General features: G+C 37.0%; 1 protein-coding gene across 3 annotated transcripts in view; it reads left to right on the plus strand.

Moving 5' to 3' along the window:
- LOC139815834 (fatty acid synthase-like) overlaps positions 1-20,128 on the plus strand; it is a 43,416-nt gene that overhangs the window by 15,344 nt on the left and 7,944 nt on the right. For all 3 annotated transcript variants that reach the window (XM_071783019.1, XM_071783020.1, XM_071783021.1), the window contains 9 exons: positions 3,605-3,802; positions 3,993-4,243; positions 4,340-4,571; positions 16,412-16,827; positions 17,729-18,019; positions 18,112-18,316; positions 18,393-18,553; positions 18,759-19,076; positions 19,193-19,692. In XM_071783019.1, coding sequence (XP_071639120.1) covers positions 3,631-3,802; positions 3,993-4,243; positions 4,340-4,571; positions 16,412-16,827; positions 17,729-18,019; positions 18,112-18,316; positions 18,393-18,553; positions 18,759-19,076; positions 19,193-19,692 — 2,546 coding nt within the window. In that variant the 5' untranslated portion in view covers positions 3,605-3,630. The remainder of the gene's footprint in view (positions 1-3,604; positions 3,803-3,992; positions 4,244-4,339; positions 4,572-16,411; positions 16,828-17,728; positions 18,020-18,111; positions 18,317-18,392; positions 18,554-18,758; positions 19,077-19,192; positions 19,693-20,128) is intronic.

A 20,128-nucleotide genomic window follows, 5' to 3' on the forward strand; every position in this document is an offset into this window, starting at 1 on the left:
TTATTGAGATGAGACAAGTCGTATAAATCATATTGTAAGATCACTTCATCAGGTTTTTGGGTGATTTTGCTTATGGGGTCATGGGGTTATGGAGTTTTTTAAAAAGGCCACTCAAATTTCGAAAGCCCTAGCTTATACGAACATTTTAAGCCCAAACGCAATATTGTAAGTTGCTTCAATTTTCGGACAGAGGGAGGGGCCACTTGACGTGGAACGTCACACATATATATATATATATATATATATATATATGTAGGTCTAGAGGTATGTTCCGGGACTGTTTACGTTTTTTGAAATGTACAGTCCTGGAATATAACGCATATATATGTAATCAGATTCAAAAAATTGTCCCGAAACGTGCCGTAGGACATGAATTTTTTCCAGGACAGTCCTGGAAACTGCCAAATGTCCTGGAATATACCGATGTAAAAAAATAAAAGTCCCGGAACATACTTCCGGACCTACTATATATATATATAGAATATATATATATATATATATATATATATAATTGACCGAATCTTAAAGAATTATATAGATAGAGGTAGAAAGAACTAAAGAATGTAATAGAATTAGAAAAATTGCTAACAAAAATGGGGTTTCCGATGATGTGTATAAAATTATATTAATTTTGAATGAGCCTTAACTACGCACTGCGATATCTAACGATATTAATATTTTGATCTCAGAAGATTGGACGAAGGAAATGGAAGATTACAAAAATTGTAATTATAAATATTAAATAATAATTAATTGAGTTTTATTCAATCTGGCTAAACGTATATTTCGTCGGTGTAAAATAAAATGTCTTTCAATAATATTTATATTTTTTAATTAATTGTAAATAAATGTAATAAAATTAATAATAAATAAATCCTTTTCATAAAAATGAATATAAATTTAACAAATGATATCGTTCATAAGTTGATCAATTTTAAAATATATGTTATAAGGTATGTAGGATAAGTTGCTACTTTCACATATTATATGTCAATTGATAAATGAGTCACTTCAATTTGTGACTGTCGCGAGCGATTGTATTTTGTGTGTCAAGAGTTAGCATACAGAAAGAATACAGTTTTTTATGAAATCGATTAAAGACAAATCACAAGAAAAAGACAAAAAGAGAACATTATAAGAAAGAAAGAGAAAGAGAATGAGAGAGAGAGAGAGAGAGAAAGAAAAAAAGGTATGTATCTTTTCTGTATGCTAACTCTTGACACACAAAATACAATCGCTTTCAATAATATTTATATTTTTTAATTAATAGTAAATAAATGTAATCGGTATCAGAAAATTTTCCAATTTTTCGGAAATTAATTGACCGAATCTCAAACAATTGTATATGAAGTAGAGGTAAAATTTTCTGGGGAGTGCTATAAAGTGTATTATTTTTCGTTACCAATTTTTTTGCAAACCGATTACAAAATTTTTCCAATTTTTCAAGAAATAATTGAATCTTAAAGAATTACATTATGAAATAAAGATAGAATTTCCCCGGGATTGCTATAAAGTGTACAATTTTTCGTTACTAATTTTTTGGGAAACCGGTTACAAATTTTTTCCAAATTTTCGGGAATTAAAAAAGAATTCGAAGATGTAAGTTAGAGTTTGAGGAGGAAGAATATCAAAGGTGCTCCTAATTAATGAGTGAGTTTGGGGAGAGGGGAATTGTTCGCGCGGGCTCAAAATCTAGTATATATATATATATATATATATATATATATATGTAGTAGCAAAACACGTGTGCTGAAGATATCAACTACTTGTTGAATAGTGTCACATATTTTTTTTTTAGTTTAGCACATACGAGAAAGTACAAACGTACTGTCCTTCGGTGGTACAAAACGCTGAGAACGTCAGCAGAAATTTTTGTCGGTGTTTAGGTGCGCGCGCGCATGAACTTTAGCGAGTACGGAGGACTTTCGGGTCCTCGCTTTTAATAAACAAATTTTTTTCCAACTCCTAACGTCCAACAACGTATAAAAATTTCGTCAATTATTGGTACAAATCACCGGAGTTCTCGGTAGGAATTTGAAATGTTGACAATGTTTGCGCCGCGCGTTCAGTCTTCCCGGTGAACGGAGGGCTTCCGGGGCCTGATTTATTAATGTTATTTTATTTTTTATATTTATTATATACAGATTAGTTTTTCCAAAATAAATATTAGTTATATTAGTTATCGCAGACACATCAAACATACTACTTTCTTATTTTTCAATTAATAAGATGTTACATATTGTTATTACAATGAAAAATATTATATTACTTACACGACGCAGTAGCGCAGAATTCACATGCAACGGATGACAGCGATAAACAAACACGCACACATATATCGAGTTCACGTATTTACACACACACATACGACTTCGCCGCCATTTTGTGGTCGCATACTTAAATTTGGCCAGTCTCTAGTAAAGGATCTCTAGGTCTGCACGGGCATCAATGCTCTCTGTCAAAAATGGGAAAGTGACACACATCAGCCGCCATTTTTTTCCGACAACAACGACGTGGACGTTTCTTAAATAAAATTTTCCACATTTGGACTTTGCATCGCAATATCTCCGCTTGTAGGGCACGTAACGGAAAAATAAAGACACTTTTAATATAAATTTGGTCCAAGCTATCCATTAAGCCTAGTTAGAACTTGATCCGTTCACTGGTTATCGAGATCTCAAAATCTCGGGTACTTGCAACTCGTCGCGTCGCGTAAATAATCCACGGTGCGGTCTCGCTTCGCGTATACTTGGCGCGAGACACTACCGTATCTCTTGATATCAAAAATTTTATATTTTTACGCTTCTTACATGTACTTGTGACAAGAGAGTGATATTCGTACAAAACTTATCTTTTTCAAAAAAAAGTAAAAAAAAATGCGCCAAGTGTACGCGCTCTATACAAAATTTAAAAATTTTTATTAAAAAAAATTTTGACTTAATTTGAGCTTATAATACCGTTTGTATTTTTTACTACAAAAATAATGATATTGTAGGTTTGCGCCAAATAAACATGATAAATTAATAATTTCTGATTTTCTTAATCGAGGTTTTTTTTTATTATACTTATTGTGTACCTGTTCTATTTTTTTTATTATTTATATTCACACACAAAAAACACTCTACGTGCCTTTTTTATGCCACAAATATGTTTGTAGCATATGCTATGTTGCTGTACACCAGTAACATAAGAAGGGAACGCCAAGTATATTTGTGTGTAAAACTAATTATAAATAGTATAAAGAAAAAACAGAACATGTACGCAACAAGTATAATAAAAAAACATGATTAAGAAAATCAAATGTTACTAATTTATAATATTTACTTAGCACCTTATTCTGATATCATTGTTTGTTGTAGTAAAAAATATACATATTATAGAATTATAAGAACAAATTAGATCAAAATTGTTTAAAATAAAGATTTTGTACACGTACACTTGGCTTATTCTTTACCTTATTTTAAAAAAGGTAAGTTTTATACGAATTTTTTATTTCTTCGCCAACCTTAATTGATATCATAGTGATACTATGAACATTAAGACAGGTATGATATGATACGTAAAAAAGAAATAAGTATGTAAAATACACATAGCATTTTTCTAGATTATCCGAAGAAAATAATCGAAGTCATGAATGGCACAGAAGCATGTAGCTCCTGGAACGGTATTGACTCTGGCGAGGAGATCGTTATTTCTGGTATTGCTGGTAGATTTCCGGATTCAGATAATATGAATCAATTACGAGAAAATCTATTTAATAAAAAAGATCTTGTTAGAGCTGATCATGGACGATGGAAGAAAGGTGATTAATTCATATACCTATAGGATAATTCTGCATTTATGCCTGATAGGTGGATATAGGATATGCCATATCTTTCTGCAATAATTATTATTAGTGGTTATATGTTAAGGATATGTATTTTAAACTAAAATTTTATTAAAAAGTGAACAAGGAGCGTACCGCCTTTGCGTGAAATTATACATTTTGTTAGATCATCCAGACGTATCAAACCGTATGGGAATAGTTAATAATTTGAACAAGTTTGATGCGGATTTCTTCGGATTATCTTTCGACCAAGCGCACACACTCGGACTTGAGACGAGAATGTTACTGGAACATTCTTATGAGGCAATTATCGACGCGGGGATTAATCCGAAGCAATTGCGAGGAAAGAATACTGCCGTGATAATAGCGACAACCATTTCTGAAACGCAAGCTAAATTTTTGTATGAAGATCTTAAGGTAGAGAAAATTATTAATTGATAAGTGTAATAGAAAAGATTATTGAATTTATCATTTGTGTGCGAGATTTTGTAATCGTTAACTTTCTGCAATTAGATGGATGGTCTGAATCTTATTGGATGTAGCAGATCTACAATAGCAAACATGATTTCGTACCATTTGGATCTAAAGGGACCATCGTATGCAATCGATTCAGCTTGCAGCTCCTGTTTCTATGCCATGGCCCTTGGTTATCATTATATCATATCGGGCAAATGCGAAGATGCGATAATTGGGGCTACACAATTATGTCTATATTCAATTATAAACCTGCAGTTCGCTCGTCTTGGTACTTTTATTGAAACGAATTAATCTTGTAATATATGAAGCATAAAAAGTAATATGCCTCCTAATATTTTTCTTTTAAATCTGGCACTATAGAAAATTTTGCGTTTCAATGAGTTGTTATTTGAAGTCTTTAGTTGCGAGTTATGTTGCGTGGTATTGTGGTCATTTACGTGAGTGTGTCACACGAGCAGTTTGAACTGGTGTGTGTTTCAGATGCGCGTAATAGACAAGGGTGGTGGTTGAATTTCTTATCGTGGAAGAAGTGAGTTCCAATGGTTGCGTTCAGCGGAGAAAGCAGTTTAATGCGCGCTCAATGATTCTTTATTATGATTGGTTTCTACACTTGGATCCAGAGAAGAACTGATGACAAGGTCCAATCATTTAAAAAAATTACTGATTGCTCACTAAATTTCTTTTTCTGCTGCACGCAGCCATCGAAATTCATTCGCGTCTCAGAAATGTTTATGATAACACCGTTTCTGAAATACGAATAGATTTCAATAAGATTTTACACCGACCTTGTCTGTCACGCGTATTTAAAATACACATTAGTTTGAACTATTCGTGTGACACACTAACATAAACTGATCACAACACTACTCAACATAATATAACTAGAGACTTTAAATAACAACTCAGTAAAATGCAAAATTTTCTATGGTGCCAGATTTGAAAAAAAAAAATTAGGAAGCATTACTTTCGTATACCGATCCACATATGTATATATATATACAGGGTGTCCAAAAAATCGCCTACTCCACTTCGGGAGGAGGTGATTCGGGACCCAAAAACAAGCAAAAAAGTTCATTATACAAACATAGGTCCGGAAATGAGCCGTTTCCGAGTTATAGCCACTTTTATGTTCAAAAATCGTAATTTAGAATCCGCTTGGCATCCCTCTTTCTTAATTATTTCTTAAATTAAAAATTTTTATTTTTAAATATTTTTAATTTTTTAAATTTTATTTTTTTTTTTTTTAATTTTTCAATATTTGTAAATACGATTACATTATTTTTGAAAAAAATCAGTTGTTTTCACAGCTACTTGAAATCAGTTGTTTTCACGGCTATTCAAAATCAGTTGTTTTCACGGCTACTTGAAATCAGTTGTTTTCACGCCTATTTAAAATCAGTAAGTAAATCACGGCTTTTCAATAAGTTTCAAATTATTATTTAACAACACTTTACTTTTAGGTTGTATCTAATCTTTTCGTATTCATCAATGGATCGTTTAAGTTTTAATAAATTAGCTGATATTTAAAAATACAAATTTATAATTTGAGAAATAATTAAGAAAGAGGGATGCTTGGAGGGTTGTCAAGCGGATTCTAAATTACGATTTTTGAACGTAAAAGTGGCTATAACTCGGAAACGGCTCATTTCCGGACCCATGTTTGTATGAACTTTTTTGCTTGTTTTTGGGTCCCGAATCACCTCTCGAAGTGGAGTAGGCAATTTTTCGGACACCCTGTATATATATATATATATATATATATATATATGTAGGTCTAGAGGTATGTTCCGGGACTGTTTACGTTTTTTGAAATGTACAGTCCTGGAATAAACGCATATATATGTAATCAGATTCAAAAAATTGTCCCGAAACGTGCCGTAGGACATGAATTTTTCCAGGACAGTCCTGGAAACTGCCCAATGTCCTGGAATATACCGATGTAAAAAATAAAAGTCCCGGAACATACTTCCGGACCTACATATATATATATATATATATATATATTATATATATATATATATATATATATATATTAGAGTGTCATTTTGAAGCAACTTTTTTTTTCTTTATTTTAAAAATAGCACATATACTTACAGGAAGGTAAAATAAGATACCTGTTAAAATTTTAGCCTTTAATATTAATATTAACAGGTCGCTCATTGCGATTTTTTATTTTTCATTTAGTAAGATAGAAAAAATTTTATAACTATCTAACAAACAGTAATACAGCATTGCGCCACATAGATTTTCTGTAGTAAATTTACCGCTCTACAAAAAAGATCTCTTATCATTTTTTCAAAAATTCAACCGTTCAAAAAATATTCAAAGTTAAAGTTTGATAAATTTTATAAAACTTGTTTTTGCTTCTTATGAATGTTGTATCATATCGACTATCAAAAATTATGAAATAATTAATACATATTTTTGTAGAAAATTTAACGATCTACAAAAAAGGTCTCTTATGTTTTTTTCATAAATATAACCATTTAGACGATATTAAGGTTTATACTTTGAACTTTAAACCTTAATATCGTCTAAATGGTTACATTTATGGGGCAAAATTTGTCAACCGGGCCACCAGCCTGCCCATAATTGTTTTCATTGCAGAAAAACTACCTTGCGCCTAGAGGTAGCTATGAGTAAGAGCTATCGAAAGCCGTGTGCAACTTTGCAGAATTCAATGTGGCAGTACCAAAATGGCGACCGAAACATCTGAAATCCATTAACGGTTTCAATAAAACTATTAGAAAACGAAGAAAATCGTGATTAAAACAGCTCTAAAATGACCTGTGTTAGAGTTAATAGTAGGTTGACCCACAAATCAGTAGCTGGGTGATCGAAATTTGGGATGGTAATTCAATATGGTGGCCAGAAACTGCATTTACGGACTGCAAACTACTGACAATTGACCGGATCCACTTGAAAATGGTTGTGCGGGTGGTTCATGGACTGTATATGACAAATCCGATTCCAAAGAAGCAAAATCCAAAATGGCGATGATCGAAATCCAGGATGGTGATCCAATATGACGGCCGATCCACTCTGTATTGTAAATCATTGGAAATTCAGCAGATTCACTCAAAATTCGAATTATGAAACAAGATTCATAAAAATGGATTTGACACCTAGGGAAATACCCTTTTCACAACACCTCCACGGAAAATTTGACTTTCCATGCCTGTAGAGAGGGGCGAAAGTGGTCAATTTCACGCCAGGGCGGCCATAGCGAGCGGAAAGTAACCACTTTCCTCCCTAGGGAAGAAAGTAGCAACTTACCTCCTTGTTTAGCGGGTGGAAAGTGAGCACTTTCCGCCCGCTATGGCCGCCCTGGCGTAAAATTGACCACTCTCGCCCTTCTCTAGGCATGGAGGTCAAACTTTCCGTAAAAATGTTGTGAAAAATATCGTGTGCACCTCGGATCGAAAGCTTTTTCAGACTCGTGTGATTTGCTGCCCTCGTCTTCGGCTCGGGCGGCAAACTTCACACTCGTCTGAAAAACGCTACTTGAGTTCTGCTGAATTTCCAGTGATTTACAATACAGAGTGGATCGGCCGTCATATTGGATCACCATCCTGGATTTCAATCATCGCCATTTTGGATTTTGCTTCTTTGGGATCGGATTTGTCATATACAGTCCATGAACCACCCGCACAACCATTTTCAAGTAGATCCGGTCAATTGTCAGTAGTTTGCGGTGCGTAAATGCAGTTTCTTGTCCACCATATTGGATTACCATCCCAAATTTCGATCACCCAGCTACATATTCGTGGTCAACCTACTATTAACTCTAACACAGGTCATTTTAGAGCTAGTGTTTTAATCACGATTTTCTTCGTTTTCTAATAATTTCATTGAAGCCGTTCATGGATTTCAAATGTTTTGGTCGCCATTTTGGTACCGCCACATTGAATTCTGCAAAGTTGCACACGGCTTTCGATAGCTTTTGCTCATAGCTACCTCTAGGCGCAAGGTAGTTTTTCTGCGATGAAAACAATTATGGGCAAGCCGGTGGCCCGATTGACAAATTTTGCCCCTTATGAAAAAAACATAAGAGACCTTTTTTGTAGATCGTTAAATTTTCTACAAAAATATGTATTTCTTATTTCATAATTTTTGATAGTCGATATGATACAACATTTATAAGAAGCAAAAACAAGTTTATAAAATTTATCAAACTTTAACTTTGAATATCTTTTGAACGGTTGAATTTATGAAAAAATGATAAGAGATCTTTTTTGAAGAGCGGTAAATTTACTACAGAAAATTTAAGTGGCGCAATGCTGTATTACTGTTTGTTAGATAGTTATAAAATTTTTTCTATCTTACTAAATAAAAAATAAAGAATCGCGATGAGCGACCTGTTAATATTAATATTAAGGGCTAAAATTTTAACAAGTTTTTTCCCAGTAAGCAATTTGATAGCAAATTGTCGCCAAAATGGCATCAAATTCGTTCAAAGATTGGTGTCAAATCCGGTGCCATCTGTGTCATCTTTAAGCTCGTGTTTTGCTAGCAAAGCCTGTGTACATAACCAGACAGCAAATTGGCAGCAAAAACCGAGCAAGCTTTGTCTAGCGTTGTCTGCCAACAAATTGTCGGCAAATACCGATCAAGCTTTGTCTAGCGTTGTCTACCAACAAATTGTCGACAAACACCAAGCAAGCTTTGCGTAGCGGTATCTGACGACAAATAATCGGCAAAAACCGAGCAAGCTTTGCGTAGCGCTGTCCGACGACAAATAATCGGCAAAAACCGAGCAAGCTTTGCGTAGCGCTGTCCGACGACAAATTGTCCTCAAAAACCGTGCAAGGAATGCGCAACACTGTCAAAAAAAAAAAAAAGAATTATATTGAAAGTTTATTACTATTTTTTAACTAAATTTGTTTCTTAAGATGCAGTCTATGATTATAAATATTTTCTCGTATTTGAAAAACACACTTATTACCTTGGTGGGATTCGAACTCGGGACCTCGGGACCTCTGGATCGTGAGCCAACTGCCTTACGTGGTAGACTACTTCTTAATTTAATGTAAGTGTTATATATAATCTACATACGTCATAATCAGCGCAAATATATAATTTTTTTATAATCATCTTAAGAAACAAATTCAGTTTAAAAAGAGTAATAAAATTTTGAATTAGATATACGAATATAATTTTTAAAACAGCAGATTAGGAAGAGCTAAAGAACTACCGGCGCTGAGCAAACAAAAACTGAAAGTGATGGTGGGGCTGCAAAAATTTTGGATTAGATAATATACAGTATATATAGTTATTAAACCGGATTTTGTGTAATAGCCATGTTATTATAGCTAGTCTATGTGCTAGTCTATGTGCCCGCGCGTGCTCATTATTTAATCTGTTCAATGTTCATTTAATTTAATGCGTTTAACGAGGAACAGTGTATAATGAGCATAAAAGTATTCGAAAATACTTTATATTCAGTAATCTTTTTATTGTTCTAGCAATATACATATATAGGTACATATAACAATATAGAACAATAAAAAGATTACTGAATATAAAGTATTTTCGAATACTTTTATGCTCATTATACACTGTTCCTCGTTAAACGCATTAAATTAAATTAAATATATATAAGAATAAAAAAATATATAATTAATATCATTATATCGTTAAATTGTGATAGGTCTTGCTCGGTTTTTGCCGCCAATTTGTCATCAGACAACACCGCACAAAGCTTGCTCGATTTTTGCCACCAATTTGTCGTTAGGCAGCACTGTGCAGACCTTGCTCGATTTTTGCACCAATTTATCATCAGATAGCGCTGCACAGATCTTGCTCGGTTTTTGTCGCCAATTTATCGTCAGAGTGCTCGACGCAAATATTACTTGGTTTTTGCCGCCAATTTGCTGTTTGGTTATCTTAATATATAAAACAAAGTCGGGTTAGTTAGACCACTTATAACTCAAGAACGGCTGGGCCGAATTTTTACCACAAGTATATAAAATAGGGGTAGAATTTTCCGGAATAGCAGAATAACTAATAAAATATCGGAAAAATTCACGTAAAAAAAAAATTAATCTAGAAGGATATCCAAATACATAGAAAAAATACCTAGAGGGAGGGAGAGAGGGAGAAAGAGAGGGGGAGAGAGGGAGGGGGAGAGAGAGAGAGGGAGAGAGGGAGAGGGAGAGAGAGAGAAAGAGGGGGGAGAGAGAGGGAGAGAGAGAGAGAGGGAGAGAGGGAGGGAGAGAGAGAGAGAGAGAGAGAGATTGATTGATTGATTCTTTATTTCGCCATAGTCAAGACTTTAGGCGATAATGAATAATACAAGAAAATATGTAATAGGCAAGAGCAAAATACAAAAGACAAAATTAGAATAAGTAAGAACTAAGAGAAAAGACACGGTGTGATAACTGTAATGAAGCGGTGAGCAGAAGTGGAAACGATGAAGATAATGATGTGTAAAAAGCAAAAAATAATAATAAATCATTTACACTCGGCCACCGCTTCATCATTATAAAACCAAATAAACAAATGAAACGTGCCTGAATGTACATAATTGATGTGATGGCAATACATCACACAACTAAATTTCGTTGAATAGGTATAAGTTGTGTGAAATGTTGTGTGAAGTATTGCTGAGATTAGTGAGTCAACGGAGTTCGGTCGTTGAGCTCTCTCAAACTGAATAAGAACTGAAAACGGAATTATGACATCGCCACTTGGCACTAGTGTAGATTTTGACGCAGCAACAATTTATTTACAAAGACCAGAACACACTTAGCATACGTGACGCAACATGATCACGCACTCACGCCACGTCTCACCCAACGGTAAGGCCCCCTGCAGAACCTCAGACGGAACCAAGTTCAAGTGAAAAAAGGTAGTCATAGAGCTTTTGCTTGAATTCATTGATGGACGACGACAACACTACTTCAACAGGTAGCGAATTCCATAAGTAAATGCCCGCAAGGTGGAAGGACCTGTGATAAGTCTCAGTTCTATGGATAGGAATTTGGAAGGTGTGAGGAAGCGCCAGACGTGAAGATCGCCTCATCGAGAGATCGGCCTTGACAAAGATCTCAGAGAGATAGCTAGGAGACATACCATTAGATATTTTGAACATCTCAATACCGAGGAAGTATAGACGTCTATTTCTCACAGTCAGCCACCTGAGTCGATGACGATAAGGAGTAATATGTTCATCCCTTCTCAAACTGAAGATAAACCGAATCGCACAATTGATAAGCCTTTGCAGTTTGGTATTAAGCTCGTCTGTGACGTCGTTGTAAACGAGAGAACAGTAATCCAGCAAAGGCCAAATCAAAGCAGACACAAGTTTTACGCGCAACTGGAATGATAAAGAGTTTTTGTGATACTTGAGCTTGTGCAGCGTGAAGTGTACCCTCCTGGAAATGTGGGCGACGTGGCCGTCCCAAGATAGGTCAGAGCTCATGATGACACCTAGATTCCGCGCCTGGGTGACAAACGGAATAGAGGTACCACCAACGGAGATGAGAGGTAATTCATTAAAATTAATATGGTCAACGTAACGCTTGCTGCCGAGTATTAGAACCTTGGATTTTTTAAGATTGAGAGATAATCCATTTGTGGCCGCATATTCTGATATAACCCCAACATCGTGAGCCACTAACTGCAAGGCAACATTCAGCTGACTAGAGAGACACCTACGGTAAATTTGCGTGTCGTCAGCAAAAATCAAGCGTTGAGTGAATCTTAGGAAAGCACCAATGTCGTTGATAAATAGGGAAAAGAGGAGCGGACCCAATACCGATCCCTGAGGAACACCTGAGGTAACAGGTAGCCAATCGGAGAATACGTCCGCCAGATCGGCAACCGCTTGGGAGCGACCAGTGAGGTATGAAAAAATTAGTTTTAGGGCGAGATCTGAAAACCCTAGTTGCCTCAGTTTGGTTAGAAGTAGAGGATGTGAGACGGTATCGAAGGCTTTACTAAAGTCGAAGAGGACGAGGATCAATACCTCGCCCGCATCAACGCCGCTCTTGATATCGTGGAATAATCTTAGGAGAGCGGACTGGGTGGAGTAACCCTTACGGTAGCCCGATTGACGGTCGTCGAGAATGTGGTGCTTGTTGACAAAGTCAACGATTTGGCGGTGCAAGATTTTTTCGAACAGCTTCGAGAGTTCACACAAGTTAGCAATGGGTCTCGTTTCGGACGGAGAGGAAGGAGATTTGACCTTGGAGAGAGGGCGCACGATAGCGCGTTTCCAAAGTGATGGAAAATAGCCCAGATTGAGGCAGCAGTTGAAAAAGGTGGTCAGGAGGTTACCAATATGAGGCAAGGCCAGAGCTATGGCAAACAGAGGCAATCGATCGTAACCCGAGGCAAAAGAAACAGAAGATGATGAAACCATTAGGGAGGATAGGTCGTCATAAGATATTTCGGTAAAACTAAACTGTGGTTCGATGGGCACATTGGATAGAATGATATTGGAGAATTGAGATTGAGTGCAAGAAGGAAAACGATTAGAGACAGAGGAATAATGAGCATTCAAGAGATCACGTGAAAAGAAGTTGAGAGGTGAGGAAAGAGGCGATTCAACTAAACCAAGGTTGGCCAGTTGCCGCCATATCTTGGACGGATCAGAGACTGAACTCAATCTATTCATGTGAAACCGCTCTCTTGCACCTCGCAAATCAAGTGTAAGTTGATTCCTAAAGAGCCTGTAAATATGGAAATCGAGAATGTTGCCAGATCTACGTGCCGCATTGAAGAGGCGGTTACGATGCCGAATTCCGCGTATAAGGTCAACTGTAAGCCAAGGCGCCGACGGACGAGTCACACGAAAAGAATGAATAGGAGCATGTAGATCCAAGCTGGCGGTGATATCATTAGTAACGGTGCTCAGGATGTCGTCAATCTCCGACTCGCCCGGGCTCGTCAGGCCAAAATCGCGCGGGAAGGATGAAAGGAGCTTGGAGGTAAGAGTCTCAACGAACTCATGATTATCAAATCCCTTATAGCAACGACGGACCAAAGTACGATCCGTGAAGGACGGAGCCTTGACAGAATAGGTAAGCTCGATGAGATCATGGCCGTTGATGAAGGGGGCATCCGACTTACGGTAAGATAAAACTTTATCGAGGTTGTCGACTATAAAAACGTCCAACCAAGAGTCTGAGGAGCTGGTATGAAAAGTCGGTTGCGACTCGACGATATTGAGGGACAACTGCGAAACAATGCTCCTAAGATGATTAGCCTCATATGAAGAAGCGAGGAGGTTACAATTTAGGTCGCCAGTAATAATAATGTTCTTGTAACTAGGAGTGAATACGGAAAGTGCATCGATGTAATTACTAAGGTTTCTGCCTTTCGGTCTGCGATACATAGTAGTGAATAAGAGAGGCTCGCGTGTGCCGTAACGGATGTCGAGAATGAGATATTCGGGTGCATTCGAGAAAGCAGAAGGTGACGACGCAAGAACGCGCGCACGCAATGATTCATGCACATAACAGGCCACACCGCCACCCTCCCTGCCCTCCCTGTCAACACGCAACAAATAATAGCCAGAGATACGCACTAGATCGTCAGAAATGTGTGAGTGAAGCCAAGTCTCGGAAATTGAGATAATGTGAAAAAAGTTGAATGATAAAAAGGCCTGTATTGACTCAAGATGAGCAGGAAGGGAGCTAGCGTTAAAGTGGGCAATCGCGAGACGGTCATGCGAAGCAGACGAAACATGGCCGGCGTCAACCGTGGGTCACTGGAGCCCCGCCAGATCAGCCTCGGTGGTGATCAAAATCGGAGATTGACCGCGGTCTCTACGGACAAAGATCCGGCCGTCCCTGCACCATACGTGCTTAAAAGATAACTGTTTAGCCCTCGTTCGAGTCCTGCGTAACAAGTTATAAATATCCGCGGGAAGCAGCTCGTTAATGTAAATGTGCCCGGGGACTTCCTTCGAGAGGACATCGCTGACAGTCAAGCGACGCCTGCGGCGCACAGTCCCGAGAACGAAGTCACGAATCTCACGCGACTTAAGCACAACAATAATTGACCGCGGTTTAACGGTGGTGACCGCACGATCGGAGGCGGAAACAGTGCCAGGCGCCGCCTCACGCGTCGCAGACGCATTGCCAACCCCCACGTCCCGAGTCTCAAGAACGTCGGACGCAAGCTGTGGTATACCCAGCGCGCGAAAAACGCTGGCAACGAGCAGTTCAGATGAGTCGGTAAAAGAACCAGGTATCCCAGAAATAATAATATCCGACGTTCGCGAGCCTCGAGACGCGGAAGGCTGCAAAACAGGATGAGAACTCGAGTCACCCTTCAATTCGCGCACCTCACGTTCAAGAGCAGCACATTGCTGCTCTAGCTCGGTAATGCGCTGACTATTGCGATCGACACCCTCTGCAATCACACCCAGTTGATTAAGTTTGTCGTTAATTACATTGCTCGTATGCCGCTGGTCCTCGATAAAAGCTGAGAATCGAGCCTCAGACGCCGAAAATCGTGAATCCGACGTCTCTATGAAAGCAGAGAATCGTGCTTCCGATGCCCTCAACTGCTCAATCAATTGGCGCAATAGCGTATTGGTTGTAACGTCAGTCTGGCTGGTCGTGTTGGCAAAGTCAAACTGCTCGGTGCATTCAACACCCGGTGTGAGGTGAGAAACCGGGGAAGCCGCAGACGACACGCAAGGCAGAACGTTTGCAGCGTCCACGCCCGGCACCGGAGGCTGCGAAGCAGCCAGCTCCTTACAGCAATGGTCCGCGTATCTTGTCACGGAAAATGGCTTGACGCAACCAGGATGGAAAGTTTTCCCGCACTTACATTCAACAGCCTCGGTCGCAATCGACTTCTTGCACCTGGTACACTTGATGCCTGTACGCTGCATAACTGGACAGCAGCGCGGAGGAGAACCAATGCAAAGCGGCTGTTCGGTGGGTACAGAAGGTAGTGCCACTCAGAGCCCAAAGGTGTCGCCACATGCACAAGCAGGCAACGATGGGCACGTGCGCAAGCAGCGGCCAGTCAGCAGCCACCGGTACGTGCACGGAGTTAGCATCAAATAGAGAAACGGCAAGCGACCAGAAGCACAGAACAGGTCAGATCGACAAGGCAGGCGCATGCGCAGCAGCAGTCAACGCCTATCACGGAAGATTCCAAGAATTCACAGATTTCCGAGAATAAGGTTAGGATGAGCAATATTGCTTGTCAACGAGATGATCAGAAATAGGCAGCAAGTACCAAGAAAATGATTATAGATCGTGACAAGCAATTAAAGACTTGCTTACACCTGCAACAGAATAGCCCGAAGGCAGCTTAAAGCAACAACGATTATCACTCAAAGAAGGAGCAAAAATACAGTGAACTGGCGATACTCACACACAGAGAGAGAGAGAGAGAGAGAGAGAGAGAGAGAGAGAGAGAGAGAGAGAGAGAGAGAGAGAGGGGGGAGGAAAAGAGGGAGGAAAGGGGAAAGGGGGGAGAGAGAGGGAGAGAGAAAGAGAGGGGGAGAGAGAGGAACTATTTGCGTGTCTTATCACTACATTCATTACTGTCAGGCGGTACGAAGTTCGTCGGGGCAGCTAGTATGAGTATATTTGCCCGTATATTGCCGCCAAAATGTCGTCAGGCAGCGCTACACAGATTTTGCTCGATTTTTGCCGCCAATTGATTGTTAGAGTGCTCAACGCAAATTTTGCTCGATTTTTGCTGCCAATTTGCTGTCTGGTTACATGGCTACATTTGCCCGTATTTTGTTGGCAATTTGCTATTTAATTATGTCAGCAGATTTTGTTACATATTTGCTAGCATTTTGTCGACATTATTTGTTAAATCAAATTCTGTATTAAATTTGTATCCTTCTTGTCAACAACATTTGTAGCAAGATTTTACAAAATCTGTTTTGGACAGACTTGGGTATCTGGGTTATTTTACCTTCCTGCAAGTATATATGCTATTCGTGAAATGAAAAAAAAAGTTGCTCCAAAATGACACCCTAATATATATATTATTATAATATATATTATAATATATTATTATAATATATATAATATATATATATAGTATAATATATATATATATATATATATATATATATATATATATATATATTAAAAGATGTATACCTACCATATTTTTATTTTTTAGGTGTTTTGTCACCCAACGGTTACTGCAGACCTTTTGATATCGCTGCAAACGGTTATTCACGTAGCGAAACGATAGGAGTGATATACCTTCAAAAAGCAAAGAATGCGAAAAGGATTTATGCTATATGTCCTCATATTAAAACAAATAACGATGGTTACAAAGAAGAAGGAATATCACATCCATCGATGCTTGTGCAAAGTACTTTGCTAACGGAATTTTACGATGAGTGCAGAATATCCACATCTTGCTTAGATTACATTGAAGCACATGGTACCGGTACTATCGGCGATTCTTTGGAAGTCAATGCTATTTCTAACGCTTTGTGTAAGAATAGAAAAACTCCATTAATGATCGGCTCCATAAAATCCAATCTTGGTCATACTGAAGCTGCAAGTGGTTTTACTCAAATCGCTAAGGTAAAACAAGTAATTTTTGCATTTATTTATTATTTTAAAATTTATGTTTATTTTACGCAATACAAACGCACGCATGCACACAAGAAGATTTATTTTACGTAAAAATTATTTGACAAGTCATTCTATCGTACTCGAGCATGACAAAGGTTAAAGGATCGCGAAAACCTTCTATTACATTCTATTACTTTCTATTACATTTCTGAAATTATTTCTAGAATTAACATAATGAGATACATATGGAGGGGTAAAAGCCATAAGTGGTATAAGTAAAACTTTTTTAAAATATTGATTTGTGTGCATAGATGCAATCTATACAATATATAATTTGGGGTAAAAGCCATAAGTGGTATAAGTAAAACTTTTTTAAAATATTGATTTGTGTGCATAGATGCAATCTATACAATATATAATTTGTATCTATGCACACAAGTCAATATTTTAAAAAATTTGACTTACACCACTATGGCTTTTACCTCTCCATATAATATACGGTAAGTGAAATTTTGATCGATAAATAATTTTGACAATTAAAGATGTACCATCTTTGGTTGAGCTGGATTTGATTTTTTGTGAATTTATTTCAAGTTTATTTTAAGTTAAAAATTGTTTACAGTGACTTATAAATGATGCTGATATACATTAGCATCAATAAGTTAAATCAATTTAAATATGTTAAACTTATGGTTCCAACGAAAAACTGTGTTTCAAGACTAACGTATAATTGGCGATCAGTTTTAGTGAAAAAAGTATATAAATTCACACAAAAATAATATTAAGCTATAAAGATCCAGCTCGACCAAACGTGTGTGGCATATCACTACTTATTTATCAATAATATATGAGTCAATATCTAACAAATTAATTCATATTTACATTTTATAATTGTTACTGATTTTTAAAGGCAATAATAGCATTTGAAACCGGTTTTGTTCCACCAAATATCAATTATACATCACCACAAAATATAGATGCCTTAATAAATGGAACTGTTCGTGTCATCGAAGAACCGATGCCACTTAAAAACGGTTATATAGGTATCAATTCTTTCGGTTTCGGGGGAGCTAATGCTCACATGTTATTAAAGTGGAACCTCAAACAAAAAGTTAACAATGGAACACCGAGTAATGACTTGCCAAGACTTGTAATATTATCTGGGAGCACTGAAGAATCAGTGAAGTTATTCTTAAACGATGTTAGTAGACATTTCGAAAGCAATCTCAACAAGATCTTTTTAGTGATTAATCATTATATCATACTTTTGCTTTAAAAAAATTTCGATTATAGGTCGCTAATCGTCCGATAAATATAGAATATATCCGTTTAATACACGACGTCTATGGGGACAGCATAGATGGTCACTTATGGAGAGGATTCACTATACTGAATATTTTGCAACAAGATTCAATAAGAGAAATTCAAAATTGCAAGAATGCGAAAAGACCTGTTTGGTTTATATTTTCTGCTTTAGGCTCGCAATGGCCAGGAATGGGTATATATGTATTTAATGTTCCATACTTTATTTACAGTAGCATTTAAATAATAATATATTTTTTAATTAAAATCAGGTCGAAATTTATTAAAATTTCACGTCTTTGCAAATGCGATAAGAGTGTGCGACGTTACTTTAAAACCATATGGTATAGGTGTCGCGGATATTTTGACAGAGACAGATGAAAAAGTGTGCGAAGACGCGTTACACGCGTTTGTTGGCATTGTTGCTATTCAGGTAAAATATACTTCGAAGCTATAAAATAATGTCAACTATACTATATTTATTGATGAAGCAATATAAATTCTTTCTATGTCATTTTGTCCTACTAGTGGAATTATCTTCTTACATAACTACATTTATTTCACCACACTTTATTGATTTATTAAAAATGAATTCTTCAAAGTAATTCAGCTATAAAATTATTTGTATAAATTTTTAGATTGGTTTAGTAGATCTCCTAACATCATTAGGAATTATTCCGGATTACATGATTAGCCATTCTGCTGGTGAACTTGGTTGCGCGTACGCCGATGGATGTCTCACTATCGAACAAACTATTTTATCAGCATATTTTATTGGTTTGGCGTGTGTCGAAGGAAAAATAATTCGTAGCTCTATGGCAATTGTCAGTCTTGATTACGAGTGTCTCAAAAATATGTGCCCAGTGGATATTGAAATAATATGTCGCAATAGCGAGAATAGCAGCGTTGTGAGTGGACCCACAGACTCCGTGCGAGAATTTATGAAAATCTTGCAGGTAGGATTGAATAGCTCTTATATTTCATAAGCGAATAGAAAACTTCGTTTAATGATCTTCAAAATATCAAACTTGCCGCATTTGCATATATTAAATTTGTACTTTTGTATTGTCAGATCAATAATATTCACGTGAAAGAGGTACACTGCAATGTACCGTATCACACTTCTTATCTCGCATCTGTGGAAATTCAACTTTTGCTTAATTTAAACAAAGTAATATCACGGCCGAAGAAACGGAGTCCAAAATGGATCAGCACTTCCATACCTCGCACCGAATGGTTCACCTCAGCATCAAAATTATCATCGGCGGACTATCATACACATAGTATATTAAATACCGTTCTTTTTGAACAAACAACGCATCTAATTTCAAATAACGCAGTGACCATCGAAATTGCGCCAGATAGCGTTCTGCAGTACGTTCTGAAAGAATCCTTGTGTTCGGAAGTAATGAACGTTGTATTGACTCGACGCACTGAACAAAATATTGACGCAATTTTACAAGGAATTGGAAGGCTGTATAACTGTGGCTTACAGCCGAAAGTTGCTAATTTATATCCGCCAGTGGAATATCCTGTTAGTCGAGGAACTCCTATGATTTCCCCATCGATCAGGTACAAAATATTATTTGAAATCGCAACTTAGATGATGTCTACATAAAAGAAATTATAAATATATGTTTATATTATTTATAATTATAATTATATTGTAATTATTAATATTGCTTCCTCATAGAGGAAGCTTTGTTTTCGTGAATTTCGTATATGAACCTTTGATTGCGTATAAAGTTGGGTCTAATCAACCAAATTTAAGTGATTTATATATGAAATAGGGGTAGAAGAAACCAACGAAGAGATTGGTTTTTGAGTTTTTGATGCTAATATGTTCAGAGTGTTCTAAAATGTCGAAATATCGCATCAAAATCGCCTGTCCGTATGTGTGTATGTATGTGCAGATTTAATGTCTGTGGTTGCTCTAATTTTCGCAAATATTGAGATATCGGGCTGTTTTTTTTTTAATCGATAGAGTATCATTCAAGGAAGGTTGGTA

This window comes from Temnothorax longispinosus, chromosome 7 (genome assembly GCF_030848805.1).
Source record: "Temnothorax longispinosus isolate EJ_2023e chromosome 7, Tlon_JGU_v1, whole genome shotgun sequence".
NCBI lineage: Eukaryota > Metazoa > Arthropoda > Insecta > Hymenoptera > Formicidae > Temnothorax > Temnothorax longispinosus.